The sequence below is a fragment of the Felis catus genome, chromosome B1 (genome assembly GCF_018350175.1).
Source record: "Felis catus isolate Fca126 chromosome B1, F.catus_Fca126_mat1.0, whole genome shotgun sequence".
NCBI classification, from domain to species: Eukaryota; Metazoa; Chordata; class Mammalia; order Carnivora; family Felidae; genus Felis; species Felis catus.
This window is the reverse complement of record NC_058371.1, coordinates 101,692,041-101,712,859: the sequence shown is the minus strand read 5'-3', so window position 1 is coordinate 101,712,859 and position 20,819 is coordinate 101,692,041. Positions and strand designations below refer to the sequence as shown.

The 20,819-nt window shown below is 34.6% G+C and overlaps 1 protein-coding gene across 6 annotated transcripts in view; it reads left to right on the top strand.

The window, feature by feature from the left end:
* The window catches only part of ADAD1 (adenosine deaminase domain containing 1), a 107,583-nt gene that overhangs the window by 36,002 nt on the left and 50,762 nt on the right, over positions 1-20,819 (top strand). For 3 of the 6 annotated variants that reach the window (XM_045055901.1, XM_019829001.3, XM_019829002.3), the window contains exons 10-12: positions 4,685-4,922; positions 9,653-9,785; positions 19,086-19,191. In XM_045055901.1, coding sequence (XP_044911836.1) covers positions 4,685-4,922; positions 9,653-9,785; positions 19,086-19,191 — 477 coding nt within the window. Of the gene's footprint in view, positions 1-4,684; positions 4,923-9,652; positions 9,786-19,085; positions 19,200-20,819 lie in introns of those variants that run through there. The other 3 variants (XM_045055902.1, XM_011281674.4, XM_019829003.3) reach the window with 2 other exon arrangements.

Here is a 20,819-nt window from a genome sequence, read left to right as displayed (position 1 = left end):
GGTGCCTGGGTGGCACAGTCGGCTAAGCGTCTGACTTCAGCCAGGTCACGATCTCGCAGTTCGGGAGTTCGAGCCCCGCGTCAGGCTCTGGGCTGATGGCTCAGAGTCTGGAGCCTGTTTCCGATTCTGTGTCTCCCTCTCTCTCTGCCCCTCCCCCGTTCATGCTCTGTCTCTCTCTGTCCCAAAAATAAATGTTGAAAAAAAATTTTTTTTTTAAATAAAGTCTAGTTTGTCTGATATAAGTATGGCTACTCCAGCTTTCTTTTGGCTTCCAGTAGCATGATAAATAGTTCTCCATCCCCTCACTCTCAATCTAAAGGTGTCCTCAGGTCTAAAATGAGTCTCTTGTAGACAGCAAATAGATGGGTCTTGTTTTTTTATCTATTCTGATACCCTATGTCTTTTGGTTGGCACATTTAATCCATTTACATTCAGTGTTATTATAGAAAGATACAGGTTTAGAGTCATTGTGATGTCTGTATGTTTTATGCTTGTAGTGATGTCTCTGGGACTTTGTCTCACAGGGTCCCCCTTAGGATCTCTTGTAGGGCTGGTTTAGTGGTGACAAATTCCTTCAGTTTTTGTTTGTTTGGGAAGACCTTTCTCTCTCCTTCTAGTCTAAATGACAGACTTGCTGGATAAAGGATTCTCGGCTGCATATTTTTTCTGTTTAGCACACTGAAGATCTCGTGCCAATTCTTTCTGGCCTGCCAAGTTTCAAAAGAGAGATCAGTCACGAGTCTTATAGGTCTCCCTTTATATGTGATAGCATGTTTATCCCTTGCTGCTTTCAGAATTTTCTCTTTATCCTTGTATTTTGCCAGTTTCACTATGATATGTCGTGCAGAAGATTGATTCAAGTTACATCTGAAGAGAGTTCTCTGTGCCTCTTGGATTTCAATGCCTTTTTCCTTCCCCAGTTCAGGGAAGTTCTCAGCTATGATTTCTTCAAGTACCCCTTCAGCACCTTTCCCTCTCTCTTCCTCCTCTGGGATACCAAGTATGCATATATTATTTCTTTTTAGTGTATCACTTTGTTCTCTAATTTTCCCCTCATACTCCTGGATTTTTTTATCTCTCTTTCTCTCAGCTTCCTCTTTTTCCATAACTTTATCTTCTAGTTCACCTATTCTCTCCTCTGCCTCTTCAATCCGAGCTGTGGTGGTTTCCATTTTGTTTTGCATTTCGTTTAAAGCGCTTTTCATCTCCTCGTGACTGTTCCTTAGTCCCTTGATCTCTGTAGCAAGAGATTCTCTGCTGTCCTGTATACTGTTTTCAAGCCCAGCGATTAATTTTATGACTATTATTCTAAATTCACTTTCTGTTATATTATTTAAATCCTTTTTGATCAGTTCATTAGCTGTTGTTATTTCCTGGAGATTCTTCTGAGGGGAATTCTTCCGCTTGGTCATTTTGCATAGTCCCTGGAGTAGTGAGGACCTGCAGGCCACTTCCCCTGTGCTGTGGTGTATAACTGGAGTTGGTGGGCGGGGCCACAGTCAGACCTGATGTCTGCCCCCAGCCCACCGCTGGGGCCACAGTCAGACTGGTGTGTGCCTTCTCTTCCCCTCTCCTAGGGGTGGGATTCACTGTGGGGTGGTGTGGCCCGTCTGGGCTACTTGCACACTGCCAGGCTTGTGATGCTGGGGATCTGGCGTATTAGCTGGGGTGGGTAGGCAAGGTGCACGGGGGCAGGAGGGGCAGGCTTAGCTCGCTTCTCCTTAGGTGATCCACTTCAGGAGGGGCCCTGTGGCAGCGGGAGGGTGTTAGATCCGCTGCCGCAGGTTTGGCTCGGCAGAAACACAGAGTTGGGTGTTTGCACGGAGCGAGCAAGTTCCCTGGCAGGAACTGGTTTTCTTTGGGATTTTGGCTGGGGGATGGGCGGGGAAGATGGTGCTGGCGAGTGCCTTTGTTCCCCACCAAACTGAGCTCTGTCGTCAGGGGGCTCAGCAGCTCTCCCTCCCTTTGTCCTCCAGCCTTCCCGCTTTCTGAGCAGAGCTTTTAACTTATGACCTCCCAGACACTAAGTCGCGCTTGTTGGCGGAACACAGTCCGTCAGGCCCCTCCGCTTTTGCCAGCCAGACTCGGGGGCTCTGCTTGGCTGGCAAGCCGCCCCTCTGCCCAGGCTCCCTCCCGCCAGTCCGTGGAGCGCACACCGCCTCGCCGCCCTTCCTACCCTCTTCCGTGTCTACGCTTGGCTCCGGAGACTCTGTTCTGCTAATCCTCTGGCGGTTTAGGCAGGTGTAGGTGGAACCTAAGTGATCAGCAGGACGTGCGGTGAGCCCAGCGTCCTCCTATGCCGCCATCTTCCCTCTCTCCTCCAAAAATAAATAAAAATTAAAAAAAAAAAAATCTGTCAATTCAGGTCTGCTTCAGTCTTTGATTAGATTTATTTTTTGACTTACCTTTCGAGTTTTATGTTGTTATTTTAGATGATTTTAAATAAATCAAACTTTTCCTATTATATGACATAATTTTAGAGCCGTGTTTTTCCAGGAACAAGATTTAGTTTCAAGATAGAACCAAAACCACACCTCAGATTTAGTTAATAGTTAAAGCATACATATATATAAGGGGGAAAAGAAAATTTCTAGTATCAATATCCTTGATTTTTTCTATTAAATTATTGCTTTTATACCACCCTATTAAAACATCTAGTTGAAACAATTTGGTATTTAAGGAATCTTACATGGAATTTGACTTGCAGTGTTGTTGGGTTCTTTGTGTTTTTTGTTGTTGTTGTTGTTGTTTTTTCCTAAATATGTCTTGGTACCTTGGGCACAAATAGTATCCTTATCTTATTACAGTATGTCTTATTCTGTTTGGGCTACTACTCTGTTTGTGGCTACCCACCACAGATTGAGTGTCTTAAGCACCTAAACATATATTTCTCACACTTCTGGAGGCTAGAAATTCTAGGACCATGGTGCTGACAGATTCACTGTCTGGTGAGGGCCTGTCTCCTGATTCATGGTTGACTGTTTTCTTACTGTGTCCTAATACTGTAGCAGGGGTGAAAGCCTCTTTTATGAGGGCACCTCACAAAGGCCCACCTCCAACTACCATCACATTGGGAATTAGGTTTCAACATATTAATTTTGTGGGAATGCATTTAGTTTGTAGCACAGTATGTAATATATAACATTTTCTTTTGAATCCATGTCTTCTGTCCATTATAGATACAGTGACTATTCCACAGACCACAGACCTTCCTTCTTACCAGTATTTTATGTCCAAGCATCTTTTTTTTGTGTGCCCAGCATATCTTTATCCTAGACTTCATTTGTCAGTATTTCTTAATTTGGAATATTCAAAGGAGTGCTCAGTGTCTATCAGTAGATGAATAAAGAAGATGTGGTGTATACATACATTGGAATATTATTCAGTCATTAAAAAGAATGAAATCTTGCCATTTGCAGCAACATGGGTTAGATCTAGAGGGTATAGGCTAAGCAAAATAAGTCCTAGAAAGACAAATATCATGAGTTTACTCCTGTGGAATTTAAGAAACAAAGAAGCAGGAAAAAAAAAAAGACAAACCAGAAAACAGACTCCTAACTATAGAGAAGGTACATTGGAGGGAGTGTGAGTGAAATAGGTGATGGGGATTTTAAGAGTACACATCTTGATGAGTGCCAAGTAATACACAGAATTGTTGACTCACTATGTTAAATACCTGTAACTAATTTAACACTGTATGTTAACTATACCAGAATTAAAATGTAACACACACACACACACACACACACACACACACACACACACACACAAAGGAGTGCTTAGAAAAAGGGTAACAAAAGCAACTCATGCTCTCTTTACATCATTTTCTAGTTTCCAAGTAGTCATAATGAGTGTAAGACCAGTAGCCATCCATCTCAACAATTTCAGTGATACAGAAAAAACTTTTTTCTGAAGTATTATCTAGTAGTTTATAAAATTTCTCTTGTGAGAACCTCCGACCCTCTAAGGAGAAAAGAGATCTACTTTAGAATTCTTAATTTTTAAATAGGAATGACTTGTTTAACTTCTGTTTTAAGTTTTCAGCCCATTATTTTATACCTTACTAATGACATTGCATCTCTTTGAGCTCTCTTTCAACAGTTATTTTAACCAAGAACTCCAAAGTTTTGATATTGGTCAAAATTTTAACCAGAAATGGCCATTCTTTAAATTACTTTGTGTTGTGAAACTGAACTATTACAGTACTAGAATAATTGTAATTTGTGGTCCTTAGATATAGAAAAGTAACTTACTCTCACCAACTATTTCTCAGCCACATTTATCTCATGTATTAGGTGTTGGTTTCATGCTGTCATCTGAGAAATCAAGACGAGTCAATTGTCTTTGGCAGAAACCTGTATAAAGTACTGGGATTTTTTTCTTTGCTTGCTTGCTTGTTTTTTGTTTTCTTTTTTTTTCTGGGTCAGTTCTGGCTCTTCACTGGAATTTCAATTTTTTTTACTTTCTGTATTTTCTGTAGATTCTTTTTTGAATAGAAATCATGACCTTGATACCTTGTCCTAATTCTGGTAAAGAATATGGAAACAGGTGCTAAGACAGAAGTAGGAAAGGAAAAGTAGCAAGATTAAAGATAGACTTTAGACTCTTTCCATTTTTTTTTTTTTTTTGGTGTATAGTCTTTTAATATTGAACTTCTTCTGAGTGTTTTGTTTTTACTTTTTAGGTAATGGGAATTGCAGCGATACTAGAGGTTTAGAAATTGCTATAAAGCAACGTGTTGATGATGCACTGACTTCAAAACTTCCAATGTTTTACTTGGTCAACAGACCTCATGTTAGTTTAGTACCTTCTGCATATCCACTTCAAACAAACTTGGAATATAAATCCCTGAGTCTGAATTGGGCACAGGGGGACATTTCTTTGGAGATTGTGGATGGCCTAAGTGGAAAGATCACTGAAAGGTTAGCATTTCTAATTTCTTTTAAAACCGCATATTAATAAGCAGGGCACTTGTGATGAGTACCGGTATTATATGTAAGTGATGAATCACTAAATTGTATACCTAAAACTAATATTACACTGTGTCAACTAACTGGAATTTAAATAAAAATGAAAAAAAAGAAAAAGTAAATTGTAAGAGAAAATACTGTATTTATTAGAAAAGAACATCTGTACATAAATCTGTACATAAAAAGAAAAACTGTACATACAGTTTAAACCTGTGTTGTTCAAGGATCAGCTGTATTTAGAAGTGCAAGTGTAAGGGGCCCAAAAGTTAAGCTTCACAGTAAATCTCCCTCTGTCTATGCTATAATAAAAACAAAGTCCCTCCCAAAAGCACATATAAGCAAAATAATACATTTTAATACAGTTTTTTAAATTATTGTAACTTTTTTAGGTAAAAAATTTTAAATTATGAACAATAATGAGTGTGTTATCATTGAGTGTGACTATACTAATTTAAGGAGGAAAAAAAAACATTTTTTTTTTTTCTGATGAGAAAACAGACCTGGAGAAGTTCTATAACTTACTGAAGTTACATAGTAAGTTGAATGGAGCCAGCATTCAAAATCAGTCTCCAGAACCTATATTTTTCTAAGTATCATTTCATGATTTTAAATACTTAAATTTTTTTAAACATTTATTCATTTTTGAGAGACAGCATGTTCGGGAGAGCGGCAGAGAGAGAGGGAGACACGGAATCCGAAGCAGGCTCCAGGCTCTGAGCTGTTAGCATAGAGCCCAACCCAAGGCTCAAACTCATGAATTGTGAGATCATGATCTAAGCTGAAGTCAGATGCTTAACCAACTGAGCCACCCAGGCACACCTCATTTCATGATTTTAATTAGCACTGGAATCATATAATGTGTTTGTATTAAAAATTCATTTTCTCTTACTGAAGCTGAATTTCTGAATCTAAGGCTCAAGAATCTGTATATTTGATATGTGTTTTCAAGTATTACCTACTTACACTTAATTTTTTAATTTTTTTACTTTTTATTTTTGAGAGCGAGAGAGACAGAGCATAAGCCAGGGAGAGCAGAGAGCGAGAGGGAGACACAGAATCCAAACTAGGCTCCAGGCTCTGAGCTTGTCCACATAGAGCCCTACACGGGGCTTGAATTCACGAACCACAAGATCATGACCTGAACTGAAGTCGGATGCTGAACCGACTGAGCCACTCAGGCGCCCCTATTACTTACTTACACTTAAATGTGAGAACTAACGTACTATGTTATACTACCTTCTTGTAATAACCCTATAGATTAGGTTGTATTGTTGCTCTTTTACAGGTAAACTGTCAAGTAGGTTAAATACCTTGTTTAAAGTCATCCAAATAGTAAGTGACACAGCTGGGATTCTGATCTGGACATTGTATTTCCAAAGCCCTTGTCTTTAGACACTATGCCTTTAGACATTTCTTTGTAACATCCCTGCCACTGATTGTCAAGCAAAGCTAAAACCCTTCTTTTCGTGTGACCATAGGTTTATACTGAAGTAATGAATAATGTTAAAAGTTTAAATGCTTAATCTTGCTTTCTTTGTGAAAGATGGATTTAAATCAAGACCACATACAAATATTTCTTGGTATGAACTCAGTCAAGCATTCTGTTGATTACTTCAACTAATGTGAATTAAACTATTGCTTTGCATCATCAAAAAGTAGTATCACTGTTAATTATGAACAAATTATACACATAAAAACAAAACAAATCTTCGATAAAAGACATTTAAAAATCTTTTACTGAAAACAGAAAATAATGCAACAAGACTAAAATCAATAAATATAAAATGAGCCTAATTCTTTTATTGTAGCTAAACCCTTGCCAGGTGATTACAAATGGAGAGAGCAGATGTAATCTAAATATTAGACAAAGTATAGTTCAACCTCAAAGCATTACGTAAGGCAAAGGATACTTTATCATTGAAAGGTATAATTTACAAGGAAGACAAAAACAGTTAATGGATATCTATGCAACAAATAACATAGTATCAAGGTTCATATAGCAGAAGTTACAGAAAAGGAGGAAAAATTAAGATCCACCACTAGTTGAGACCATAATTGACCTCTTTCATTAGCAAATAGACAATAAGCAAGGATATAGTGGTTTTTAATAACAAAAAGATACATTTGCTTAACTTATGAAACTTTGCACCATAAAAATGTAAAATATACCTACTTTTCAAGAACCTGTAGAATATTGAAAAAAAATCATCCTATGTTAGGCCACAAAGAAAATTTCAAATTCTAAAAGAAGCAATGTGTAGATAGTATTTGTAATATAGTAAATCTATAAATACTAAAATCAGGATACTAGAAATTTATTGGGAAAAATTCTCTTAACTTTTGGCTCAAAGAGGAAATGTAAAATGAAACTTCAGAATAGTAGGAATACAAGGATATTGAAAGCATTTCATGTAAGAACTTGTAGGATATAGCTAAAGCAAAGCTGAATAGAAAATCAGTACTTTAAATGCTTATATCAACAAATAATGGAAATCAAGCAGAATGAAAAAAATAAAAGAAATGTAAATTAAAGAGCTAGAGCACAAACAAGTTGTAAGTAATCATAAAAAGCTGATTCTGGTAAATGTCATTTATTAATCTCATTTAACAAAAAGGGAGTAATTAACAAAAATAGAAGATTGAAAGAATCCTAAAAAACTTCTTTGGTCAACCATGTAAATATATTTGAAAATCTTGTGAAATGCATACATTTCTAGGAAAAAATAATTTTTTCTATAACTGGTACAGAAGAGGGAAAAATCTAAACACTGTTTTCATAATAAAAGTTATCAAGAAGATGCCCTAACTGTTCTCAAAGAAGGCACCATTCTGCAGTGGTTCAGAGGAATTTTTTAAATCTTAAATAGTAGACATTTCCAGTGCTATCTAAAGATAGAAAACTTCAAAATCCTTTTATGAAGCAGGTATACCACTGTACTTAAATAGGATAGAAGATTGATGCCCTCCCCTCACAAAAGTTACAGGCTAAACTTTCTTTTTTATCTGAGCAAAATTTATGTATAAAATATTAGGAAGCAGAATGTAGTAGTATATTAAATATATATATATATATTTTATACAGCAATACCAATTGGTATTTTTTCTAGGAATTTGAGGATAGTACTAACATAATAGAAATAATACCACATTAGAAATTCTTATTAAAATAATTTGTCATAATAATTGATCTAGGGAAATACCCCAAATATTCCTCTCTATAAATTCTAAGAAGGCACATAATACAGGTTTTCAACTGTCTAGATAAAGATAATAAAAAAGGAATATTTTGATACTTTTGTTAAAGATAAAATGTGTCTTTATTAGAAGTATCATCATGATTGATGAGGAAATCTCAGAAGCATTTCCACTAACATCCAGAACAAGACATTATTGTTTACTGTTACTGCTATTTAATCTTTTACTGAAAGCATTTGGACAAGAGAAAGAAGTGAGAGGCTATAAAATATTGAAAAGAAGGAGGTAAAATTACCTTTATTTGCATATGGTATCATTTATACCTGAAAAGCTGAAGAATCATTGGAAAAAACTACAACAAAAGGTTATCTTGGTGAAAATATTAATAAAGATTCATACAACAGATTTCATACACCAGAGGGTACGTTAACTACTGCTGTATGTAAACTACCTCAAAACGTGGTTAAAACTACCTCAAAACTTAAAATAACCAGTTATTACTGCTCACAAGTTTTTAGGTCACCTGAGCTGGATTTGGTTAGACTCCCTCATTCGTCTGGAGTTAGCTCTAGGTCAATTGAAAGTCAATTTGGCTGATCTTAGAGGGATGACGGGACTCTGGTCCATATGTTATCTCAACCTCTTGTAGATTAGTCCCAGCTGGCTCATTTGGCAGAGGATTCCCTAGAGAATGAGAACACAAACCTATGAGGCCCAGGCTCAGAACTGACACATCATCTATTCTGTTCAAAATAAGTCACAAAGCTAGACCAAATTCAAGGGGAGGAGAAATTAACCACAGTTATTGAGAGGAGAATTTGAAAAGTCACATTATAAAGAGCATGAACACAGGGAGGAAGAAAGGATTTGGGCAATTTTTGTAATCACAAGAACAGCTAATGTGAGAAGATACAACGAAGAGAGAGTTACAATAGCAAAAACTTTCATAGTCTGTGGACCCGCTTTTATTAGAAACAAAAAATATATCTACATGCACGTATGCAAATATGGGAGGTCATGAGAAGGGGTGTAGATATTTTACTTTTTAGTGAGTTAAATTTACATACAGTGAAATGCATTGCACAGTTTCATGATTTTTGATATATGTATACACCTGTGTAACCATCACTCCAAAGTGCAGGACATTTTCATCAGTTCCAGAAAATATTTCTCTGCTTTTTTCCAGTCAATTCTGGTAAAACCGTTGTTTTAATTTGGATCAAAATAAATTAATTTTGCTTCAAACAATAAAATGCTCCAATGTCCATCTTCTTTAATTTTTAATGCAACACTATAGTAACTAAAACTGCAATTTAATAAAAAGAAATAAACTTCAGAAAATAATTAAATATTCAGAACAATTTTCATGTAAATTGCATTGTACATAACTGAGAAAAATATTTGTAGATTCTGTGTTGATTTTACTCTCTGCAGTGTCAACATATATCCTTGAATAATGATGAATGTTTCATTCCTTCCTACTTTAGTTCCCCATTTAAAAGTGGTGTGTCAATGGCAAGTCGGCTTTGTAAGGCTGCAATGTTAAGTCGATTTAACCTGCTTGCCAAAGAAGCTAAAAAAGAAGATTTACTTGAAGCTAGTACATACCATGCAGCAAAGGTAAGTCCTTCAAGGAATGAAAATGATTATAGAAATCAAATTTAAGACACCAAAAATGTAATTTGATGATGATACACAGCAGAAGTTGGTTGAATAGTACCTGACTATAAGGTATTGCCATGTACTGGTAAAATTCATTTTTAAATGACTATGCCAGAAATTGGATGTGTAAATGAGTGTTGCCAGTTAAAGTAGTGACCTTAGTTGGTAGGTACATACTTTGATAATATCAGTCAAAACCTGCTTTCATATCCAGAGAAACAAAATGGTAATGAATTTTTTTTCTGTGGGTGTTAACTGTGTTAACTTTAGAGGTTATGTATTTTAAAATAATACGTTAAAATACCCATATAAATTAATTTTCCTATTTCAAAGTTGTGAAATAGCTTTAATTTCAGCATGTGACTTGGACCTGATTAGGTTGGTGACTCACAGAGCCTTTTTCTCTCTTTAAAAATATTCTGTTTTTAGTATTACAAATGTAACGTATAGAGAATTTGCCAATTTTTTTAAATACAAAGGAAAAATACTACTTGTAATCATTCCTACTATTCAAATTATAATGTTCTTAATCTTTTATAAGATTAAGAGCTATTGCATGTTATAAGCACATTATTTCAGTTTTTGTCACCTGTGTCATGCATATATATATGTGGGGTGTGTGTGTGTGTGTGTGTATATATATATATATATATATATATATATATATATATATATTTACATAAATTTTAAAATATTAAGTTCATACTGGATGTTTTTGAATCTGCTTTTTTCATTCGGAATAGTCTGACATGAACCATGTTATCATAATATGACATACCCATCACATTAAGTTTAATAACATCAAGTTATTAAATACAGATTGTTTCTGATGGCCTAATTCAGTTAATAATCTAGTATTGTATGAAAGTCCCTTAATTTCACCAATATCTTAATGCTCACACTATAAACCCCCACCTGTGAAACAAATTATAATAACTACAGATTTGTGGGTATGTATACACATTTTTAAGTATAAAGTCTTATCTACACAATTTTTGGGTTTGGTGGCAAGAAGAAATTGCAGATCATTTTTATAAAAGAAAGTATGAAACTGGACAAAATTCTCAAAAAACCACCTTTCACAACTCTGGGAATTGAAGACAGAAAAACAGCAGAAAGTGTATATTCTTGAAAAACTGCTAGAACTTTGGATAAGAATAACAGGAGTTTGTGGTGCCTTCACCCAGAGCTGTTCCTCTTCTTTCTCCCTCCCTCCCCTCTGCTAGTTTGAATGGCAAAACCCGTAGTTTTTACTAGAGGGAGGATGCCACTGGAAGTAGTAGATTTGCTACTTAAGAGTGGACTTGATTTGGTGCAGGGGGTGAAAATTTGAGGCTTTTTCAGCTAAAAGTGACAAACCTAGTAACAAACAGATGAGGAAAATCAACAATTTTTCTGGCCCAAGATTGCAGTCCTGGTTGGGGCAAGTGATGCACCAACTAGTAACTTAATAGGTAGGCTTTGGAAATGAAAGAGTCATAGAAGAGCTGAGATAAATTCTCCATATATCCTTGGCTGAATGAGAAACTGCACTTGTGCAGGGAAGATCCCAGAGAACCCAGTAAAGAGTGAAAGTGTAAAAGAGAACTGGCTATGGCATGAAATTCAGTAGTCCCTCCTTATGCATGGGGGATACTTCCAGTAACCCCAGTGGATGCCTAAAACGGCAGATAGTACTGAACCCTATATATACTGTTGTTTTCTTATACATACATACCTGTGATAAAGTGTTTTATAAATTAGGCACAATAAGAGATTAACAACAATAATATTAAATAGAACAATTATAATATACTGTAATAAAAGTTGTGTGGTCTCTTTCTCAAAATATTTTTTGTGCTGTACTCACCTTTCTTTTTCTTGTGAAATGATAAAATGCTTATGTGATGAAATGAAGTAAGGTGAATGATGTAGGCATTGTGACATAGCATGAAGGCTACTACTGACCTCCTGATACCTCAGAAGGAGGATCATCTGCTTCCAGAACGCGGTTAACTACGGGTAACTGAAACCAGGGAAAGCAAAACCATGGATAAGGTGGGGGGAACTGTGGACATAATCTCTCTCTCTCACACACACACACACACACAAATTGATCAGAAGAATGTAGATGCCTTATAGGTTTAAGGTGTTTGAGCAGTATCAACTGAAATCATTTGTTTATCATTAAGTTATGTAGAGGGTAAGCATTCAGAAGCCAGGCTAAAACACAAATAGAAAAATAAAAAAACTTGGGAGAGATAGCAGCAGTTGCACACCATGGAGCAAACAGATGTCACAATTTAAGCAAGGTAAATTAAAAAAAAAAAAAAAACTTTAGAAAAACTAAAACTATATCCAGATTTGCTACAATATATTATTTAAAAAGTTTAAGTTTAAGCCAAAAGTTCTGGGATATGTAAAAAAAAAACACAAAAGTGAAACCTATACTCAGGAAAAAATAACAGTCCATAGAAACTGATTTTGTTGAGTTTAGCAAATGTTGAGTATAGCAAACTTCAAAGTAGCTATTAGAAATGTTTGGAGAATTAATGGAAAATATAAGTGTATTAATAAATAGGCAATCTCAGTGAAGAAATAGAAATGATAAAACAACAAATAAAAATTCCAGAATTGAAATAATATGTAATAAATGAAAAATTATTTAGATGGGCTCAACAGTACATTTGAGATGACAGATAAAAATCAATAAACTTTGAAGATAATAGAAAGTTTTTTTGAAAGACAATGAAAACAAATGGAAGAATGAAAAACAGCATCAGAGATCTGTGGAAAAATATTAAGCTCACCAACATATGTGTATTAGGAATCTCAGAGGGAAAGAAATAAAAAGGGCTGGGAAAAATATTTGAAGAAATAATTACTGAAAAAAATCCCCAAACTGGATGAAAAACATTAACAGATCCAGGAAACTCAGCAGACTCCCAAGAAAGGAAAAACTATTTTAAAAGATCCATGCCCTCTAAATCCAACCATAAGTCAGAGAAAGACAAATATCATATGATTTCACTCATATGTGGAATTTATGAAGCAAGACAAATGAACAAAATAAAAAGACTCTTAAATATAGAAAACAAACCAATGGTTGCCAGAGAAAAGGTGGGTGGGGATGGGTTGAAAAAGTAAGGGGATTAAGATTTATCTAATGATGAACACTGAGTAATGTATAGAATTGTTGAATCACTATATTGCACACCTGAAACTAATATAACACTGTAATTGGAATTTTAAAAATAAAATTTTAAAAAAGATTCATATCTAGATATGTCATATTCAGACTGCTTAAGACGAAGACAAAGAAAATCTTGAAAACCGCAAGAGAAAAAAGTTGCCAACCAAAGAGCAGTACATCTAAAGGCTGATTCCTCATTAGCAACAATGGAGGCCAACCTAAAATAACCAGAACAGTCTTGAATAAGAATAGAGTTTGACAGTTCACACTTCCTGATTTCAAAGCTTACCAGAAAGTCACAGTAATCAAGACACTGTAATACTGGCATAAGGATAAACATATAGATCAATAGGATATAATTGATAGTTGAGAAATAAATCCTGGCGTTTATGGTCAGTTGATTTTTAACAAGAGCACCAAGATAATTCAGTGGGAAAAAAATCGTCTTTTTGACAAATAGTCTTGAGACAACTTGAAATCTACATGGAAAAGAATGAACTTGGACCTCTACCTCACACTATATACAAAAATTAACTCAAAATGGATGATCTATGTAAGAGTTAAAACTATAAAACTCTTAGGAGAAAACATAGAAGAAAATATGTGTATTCTTAAGTTAGAGAAAGGTTTCTTAGATCTACCAAAAATATCCATAAGAGAAAAAATTTGTATTTTAGACTTTATTATAATAACAACTTTTGCATTTCCAGAATTATTAAGAAAATGAAAGGGCAAGCTACATACTAGCAGAAAATATTTGTGAATTATATACCTGATAAGGGACTTGTGTCTACAATATACAAAGAAGCCTTGCAACTCAATAATAGATGACTCCTCTATAAAATGACCAAAGTTTAAATAGACATTTCTATAAAGAAGATAAACGAATGGCCAATAAGAATATGAAAAGATGTTCAGCATCATTAATCATTAGGGAAATGTAAATGAAAACCACGGTGGTTTGCTGCTTTACATATACTAGGATATATCTATAGTAAAAAAGACACTAATTAGCAAGTGTTGGCAAGGATGTGAAGAAATTGGAATCATCACACATTGCTGGTAGGAATGTAAAATGCAGCTCCTTTGGGAAATAATTTAACAGTTCCTCAAAAAGTTAAATACAGAGTTAGCATGTAGCCCAGGAATTCCCCACCTAGATATATGCGTAAGAGAATTGAAAACATATATTCACAGAAAAACGTGTATATGAATGTTCATAGCAGCAGTGTTCATAATGTACAAAAGGTGGAAACAACCCAAATGTTCATCAGCTGATGAATGGATAAACAAAATGTGGCATATCTCTTTAATCATCCATAAGCAACATGGATCAATCTTGAAAACATGATATTAAGTGAAAGAAGCCAGACACAAAGGCCACAGATAATATGATTCCGTTTATATGAAAATAGTCAAATTCATAGAGACAGTGGATTAGTGGGTGGGGAGGAGAGAATAAGGATTGACTACTAATGGGTATAGGATTCCTTTTTAGAGTGATGAAAAATTTCTGGAATCTGTTGTACAACTTCGTGAATGTACTGAAAGTCATTGAAACATACGCTTTAAAAGAGTGAGTTTTGGGGCGCCTGGGTGGCGCAGTCGGTTAAGCGTCCGACTTCAGCCAGGTCACGATCTCGCGGTCCGTGAGTTCGAGCCCCGCGTGGGGCTCTGGGCTGATGGCTCGGAGCCTGGAGCCTGTTTCCGATTCTGTGTCTCCCTCTCTTTCTGCCCCTCCCCCGTTCATGCTCTGACTCTCTCTGTCCCAAAAATAAATAAACGTTGAAAAAATAAATAAACGTTGAAAAAATAAATAAATAAATAAATAAATAAATAAATAAATAAATAAATAGATAAATAAATAAATAAATAAAATAAAGAGTGAGTTTTATGATACATGAATTACATCTTAAAGCTGTTAGAAAAGAAATAATGGAGACCAGAATGCAGTGAAATGCAGTGAAAAGTGCTGAAAGATAAACCTAGCAACCAAGAATTCTATAGAATTACAGCAAAATAATTCTTCAAAAATAAAAGCTATGGCATTTATAATTATATAACAATTGTATGTGTTAGTAACAACAGAACTCCAAAATATATAAGCAAAAACTGACAGTATTGAAAAGTGAAATAGATAATTCTACAATTATAGTAGGAGATTTTAATATTACTGCTTTAGCAGTTGATAGAACAACTAGACAAAAATAAGACTATGTAGAAGGCTTAAATAAGAGTGCCAACCAAACTGGCCTATACAAAACACTCTACACAATGGTAGAATATATGTTCTTTTTAAGTACACATGGGACATTATCTAGTATAGGCAACAAAGCAAGTCTCAATAAGTTTAAAAGGATTAAAATCATGCAAAGTATGTTCTTACCACTTTGGAATTAAATTAGAGATCAACAATGGAATGAAATCTTAGAAGTTATACATTTGAGAATTATAACAACTTCTGAATAATCCAGGAGTCAAAGAAATTATAAGGCAAGTTAAATATCTTGAACTGGATGAAAATACAACATAATAAGATGTATGGAATATAAATCAAAGAAGTGGTTAGAAATTTATAGTTTAAACCCTTACATTAGAAAGGAAGAGAATTGTAAAAAAAAAAAATGTTATTTGAGCTTCCACCTTGAGAAATTAGAAGAAGAGCAAATTAAAAGTAGGAAGGAGGAAATAATATAGTATGGAAATCAGAGAAATAGAAAACAAAAAAAACAGAAAAACTCTGAAATCAAATGTTGGTACATTGAAAAAAATTGACATTGATAATCCTTTACAGTAACCAATAAGAGAGAACACAAGTGATCAAAATTTGTAATGAAAGAAAGGTCATCACTATAGACCACAAAGAGCTAAAATAATTGTAAGGGAATATCATGAACAAACTTTTGTCAAAAAATTAGACAAATTAGATGAACACATTCCTAGAAAGACAAAAACTATAAAACTTGACTAAAGAGAATATCCAAATTGAACTAAAGAAGTTGAGTTATTAAAATTGTTTTCCTAAGAAGAGAGACAAACCAAGAAATAGACTCTTATAGAGAACAAACTGATTGTCACCAAAGGGGTTGGAGTGAGGGATGGGTTAAATAGGTGGTGGGGATTAGGGAGTGCACCTGTCTCCATGAGCACTTGGTGATGTATGGAATTGTTGAATTGCTATATCGTACACCTGAAACTAATATAACACTGTATATTAATTGGAATTAATATAAAAACTAAAAAAAAATCTTTCCCTAAAGAATAGCAGAGTGAATTCTATCAAACATATATGCAAAAAAAGAAAAAAGAAAGAAAAATACAAATCCTACAAAAACACTTTCATGAAATGGAGGAGAGAACACTCGCCAACTCCTTTTATGAGGTCACTATAACCCTGATACTGAAACTGGATAAAAACATCACAAAAAATGAAGACTACAAACCAGTATCTCTTAGGAACATAAATGCAGAATTAAGATATTGGCAGACTAAATCCAGCAACCCATAAAAAGGATTATACACCATCACAAAGGAGGTTTATTCCAGGAATGCAAGGTTGATTTAGTATCAGAAAATTATTTGATGTAATAGATTCATGTTTAAAACCCACATAATTACCTCAAAAGATGTACAATATGTATTTGACAAAATGAACAGCTGATGTTCATGATAGAAACACTAAGAAATAAAAGTAAACTTCCTCAAATTAAAAACCTACCATTGACATCATGCTTAGTGGTGAAAGAATACTTTTCTCCCTACCTTCCCAAGATTATGGAAGAAAACAAGAATGTCTGCTGTCATCATTTCTGTTCCACATTATTCTGTAGGTCCTAGCAAGTGCAGCAAGTCATGAAAAAGAAGTAAAACTCATCGAGACTGGAAGGGAGAAGAAAAACTGTTCTTATTTGTAAATGATAAAATCTTGTATGTAAAATATCCTGTGGAATCTACCAAAACAAACAATTATATGATGTGTAAATTTAGTACACAGTATAAGGACAGTGTAGAAAACTAAGCTGTGTATTTTTGTACTAGGAATGAACACTCTAAAATTAAAATTGGGAGAACTGTTGGGGCGCCTGCGTGGTTAAGCGTCCGTCCAACTTTGGCTCAGGTCATGATCTCCCAGTTCATGAGTTTGCGCCCCACATTGGGCTCTGTGCTGACAGCTCAGCATCTAACGCCTGCTTTGGATTCTGTGTCTCCCTTCCCTGCTCACACTCTGTCTCTCTTGGTCTCTCAAAAATAAATAAATGTTTAAAAAAAATTAGAAAAAAATTAGGAAAACTGTTTCATCTAAAATAATACAAAATATACTTAGCAGTGAATTTAACAAAGTAAGTGCAAGATCTGTACACTGAGAATGATGATGTTGCTGAGAGTAATTAAAGAAGACATAATTCTGGGGCTCCAGAATTAAAAACTTGCTTTTCAAAAGTCATCATTAAGAAAATGAAAATACAAGCCATACAGTGAAAGAAAATACTGGCAAATCATACATCTGATGAAAGGTACGGCAAACAACCCAGTTTTTTTTTTTAATTTTGGGGGGTATTTTTTAGAGACCAAGCAGAGGAGAGTGGCAGAACGGGGGAGAGAAAGGGAGATCCTTTTTTTTTTTTTTTAATGTTTATTATTGAAAGAGACTGCATGCAAGCAGGGGAGGGGCAGAAAGAAAGGGGTACAGAGGATCTGAAGGGGGCTTCATGCTGACAGCAGCATAATGCTGGGCTCAAGCTCACAAACCTAAACTGTGAGATGGCGACCTGAGCCGAAAGTGGATGCTCAACCACCTGAGCCACCCAAGAGCCCAGGAGGGAGACTCTTATGCAGGCTCCATGCCCAGTGCAGAGCCCAACATGGGGCTTGATCCCACGACCCTGGGATCATGACCTAGCTGAAATCAAGAATCAGATGCCCAACTGACTGAGCCACCCTGGCATTCCAACCCAGTGCATATATAGCAAAGAATATAGCCTAGTACACAGATAAAAGATGCTCAGCTTCACTGGTCATTAGGGAGATGCAAAATCAGACCACAGTTTGATACTGTAGCACATCCACTAAAATACAAAATAAATACTAGGTATTGTTGCAGAGAAACTGGAGACCTCTTACACTGCCAATGAGAATGTAAAATAGTACAGTCACACTGGAAAACATTTTGACTGTTTCTTGCAAAGGTAAACTTATAGTTAACCATGTGATCCAGCACTTCCACTAGTATCTGTCCAGGAGAAACAAAAACTTACACCCACATAAGACTTGTACATAAATGTTTACAGCAGCATTATTCATGATAGGCAAAAACTGGAAACATTCAAATGTTTATCAGCTTGTGAATGCATATACAATATGATAAACCCATATTATGGAATCCTAATCAGCAATAAAACAGAACCAACTGTAAATACATGAAACAACATGAATTAATCTGAAAACATGGTAACTGAAAGAACGTGACACAAGAGTTCATATTGTGTTAATTACGTTTTATGAAATTTCTAGAAAAACCAAAACTTTAAATACAAACTAGATAGATTCATGGTTGGCTGGCGCTGGGAATACAGATTGACTGCAAATGAGCACAGTGGAACTTTTCGCAGATGATGGGATTGTTTTACCACTGGACTATAAGATGGTTGCATGCCTGTATAAATTTACAAAAAATCATCATAACTGTATACTTGCAGTGACTCCATTTATGGTATGTAAATTACACTTCAGTAAAGCTTTTTTAAAAGTTCATCAATATGTTCATTTATAAAAAATTAAAGGAAATAAACCAAAATAATAATGGTGGTTATCTATAGTTTGGGGAATACAGGTGGTTTTTATTTTCTTTTTAATATTTTCTCTACTTTTCAAGTTTTCTGTAATGAGTATGATTATTTTAATAAAAAATGTTTAAAAGATGTCTTTAAGGAGTGTTGGAAAGGAAAATGTTTAGTTTCAAAAATAACGAGAAAAATAGGAATGCAAAAACATTTTCAGTAGTTTTTAGAAACAAGATTAGGCCTACTTACTTTTCATAAGCCAAATTCTGCCTATATCCTATAATTCAATTTTTTTTCTTTCTATAGTGTATGTCTGGATCCTATCAAGAAGCTAAAACTCTGTTGAAATCCTACTTGCAGCAACATGGCTATGGCTCCTGGATTGTGAAATCTCCCTGTATAGAGCAATTTAGTATGTGATTTAGGCAATCCATTGTCATATTAAAAATCTTTTATTTTTTGGTGTCTTTGACTAGTAAAAATATTTAAAAATTTTTGGTGGATTTCAGCTTTCAAAACCAGAGTCTTTGCAAAAGCAATGTCCAGAGATTGCTTGAAAATAATAATTTACATGAAAGCATTGGGGTTCTTAACTTTTTTTTTAATTTTGGAAAAATTACTACCTGATTAATTATGCAGCCATTTTGTATTTATTTTCACAGGCATTATAAGGCCATTACCCTTTTCATAGTTTAAAAGAAAATTCTATTTCTTTTAAGTTTTTGTTTTAAAGTTATCCATGTAGCAAATATATTCAACATTGTGACCTGGTATTTCACTCCTGTTGTTTCTTTTTCAATTAAAAATTAGAATACAGGAATACAAATAATAGTCCTTGCTCATTTGTTGATTAATTCAACAAACATTTGAGTGCCTAATATTTGCTAATCACCATGCTTGTGTAATAGTAAAAATCAGTAACTATCATTCCTCACATCAAAGAAGTTTATGAATGTAAACTGCACATATACATGCAGAAAAATGTTAAGCATGTTAGAGAATAGTTTCATAAGTTAGTTATTCTGATTAATAGTATCATCATAAATACTTTAAATAAAGAGTGCCCATTTTCCAGCGTTCTGTAATTCCATCCAAATGTGATTTAATACTTTGTAATTTAGATAAGTAGGGATTTCTGATAATCAACCAAAGATTATTTAGCTTTACATTTATATTTGTTTATAATATGATTGGATCAAAAGGAAAAGTTTAGTTACCACCTGAGTTAGGATATCTGTCGTTAGTGAAATTGTGAGTTTGTTCTATAGTTCAACCTATTTCTTAGTTTCAGTCACAGATGAATTAAACATTATTGGTTCTCACACTCTGTTACTCCTAGCTTGGATCTTTATAATCTCTGATGAGGTTGATAATGGTTTTTTTAAATTTTTTTTATCTATTCTAAAAATATCTTTTCAAGATTGCAGTTGATACCAGTAATTGTCATTCTTTGTTCAGAGATAGAAGCTTGATTGAAAAGACTCTAAACTGCCCTACATCAAAAGCAGCAATGCTTATTGCCTCTTTTATGTACTCTGTGTTATGATTATATAAGATACTTTGCTTGAAGAAAATCAGACTTCTAAATCCAAACTTATAAACTTCAATTTTAAAAATTCTTCAAAAACTACTAAACTAGTTGCATCTAAGTCCTCTTATAGCTCTAAGGTTCTGTTATCTGAGATCAACATTAAAGGATAGATAAAAGTGAGAAGGCTGAAATGGAAGAGAGAATATATTCCAGTTGGAAATAATAAAACAAAGATTAGATGGGAAATGTTACAGTGTTTGCGCCTAGAGAATAGAACACTGGATGGAAAGTTGAGGGCTGAGTCTAGCAGATGTTCTGATTTGGGTAGACAGAAGGGAACCCTTGAAGGGTTTTGTGTAGGGAAGTGACATACATTAAGACACCATCCACAACATTTTTATGTTCACTTACTATGGAAATGTCTAAACATACGAAAATAGAATAGTAAGTGACTCCCATGTACCCATCACCCAGCTTCAATAATTATTAAAACATAGCAATCTTCTTTC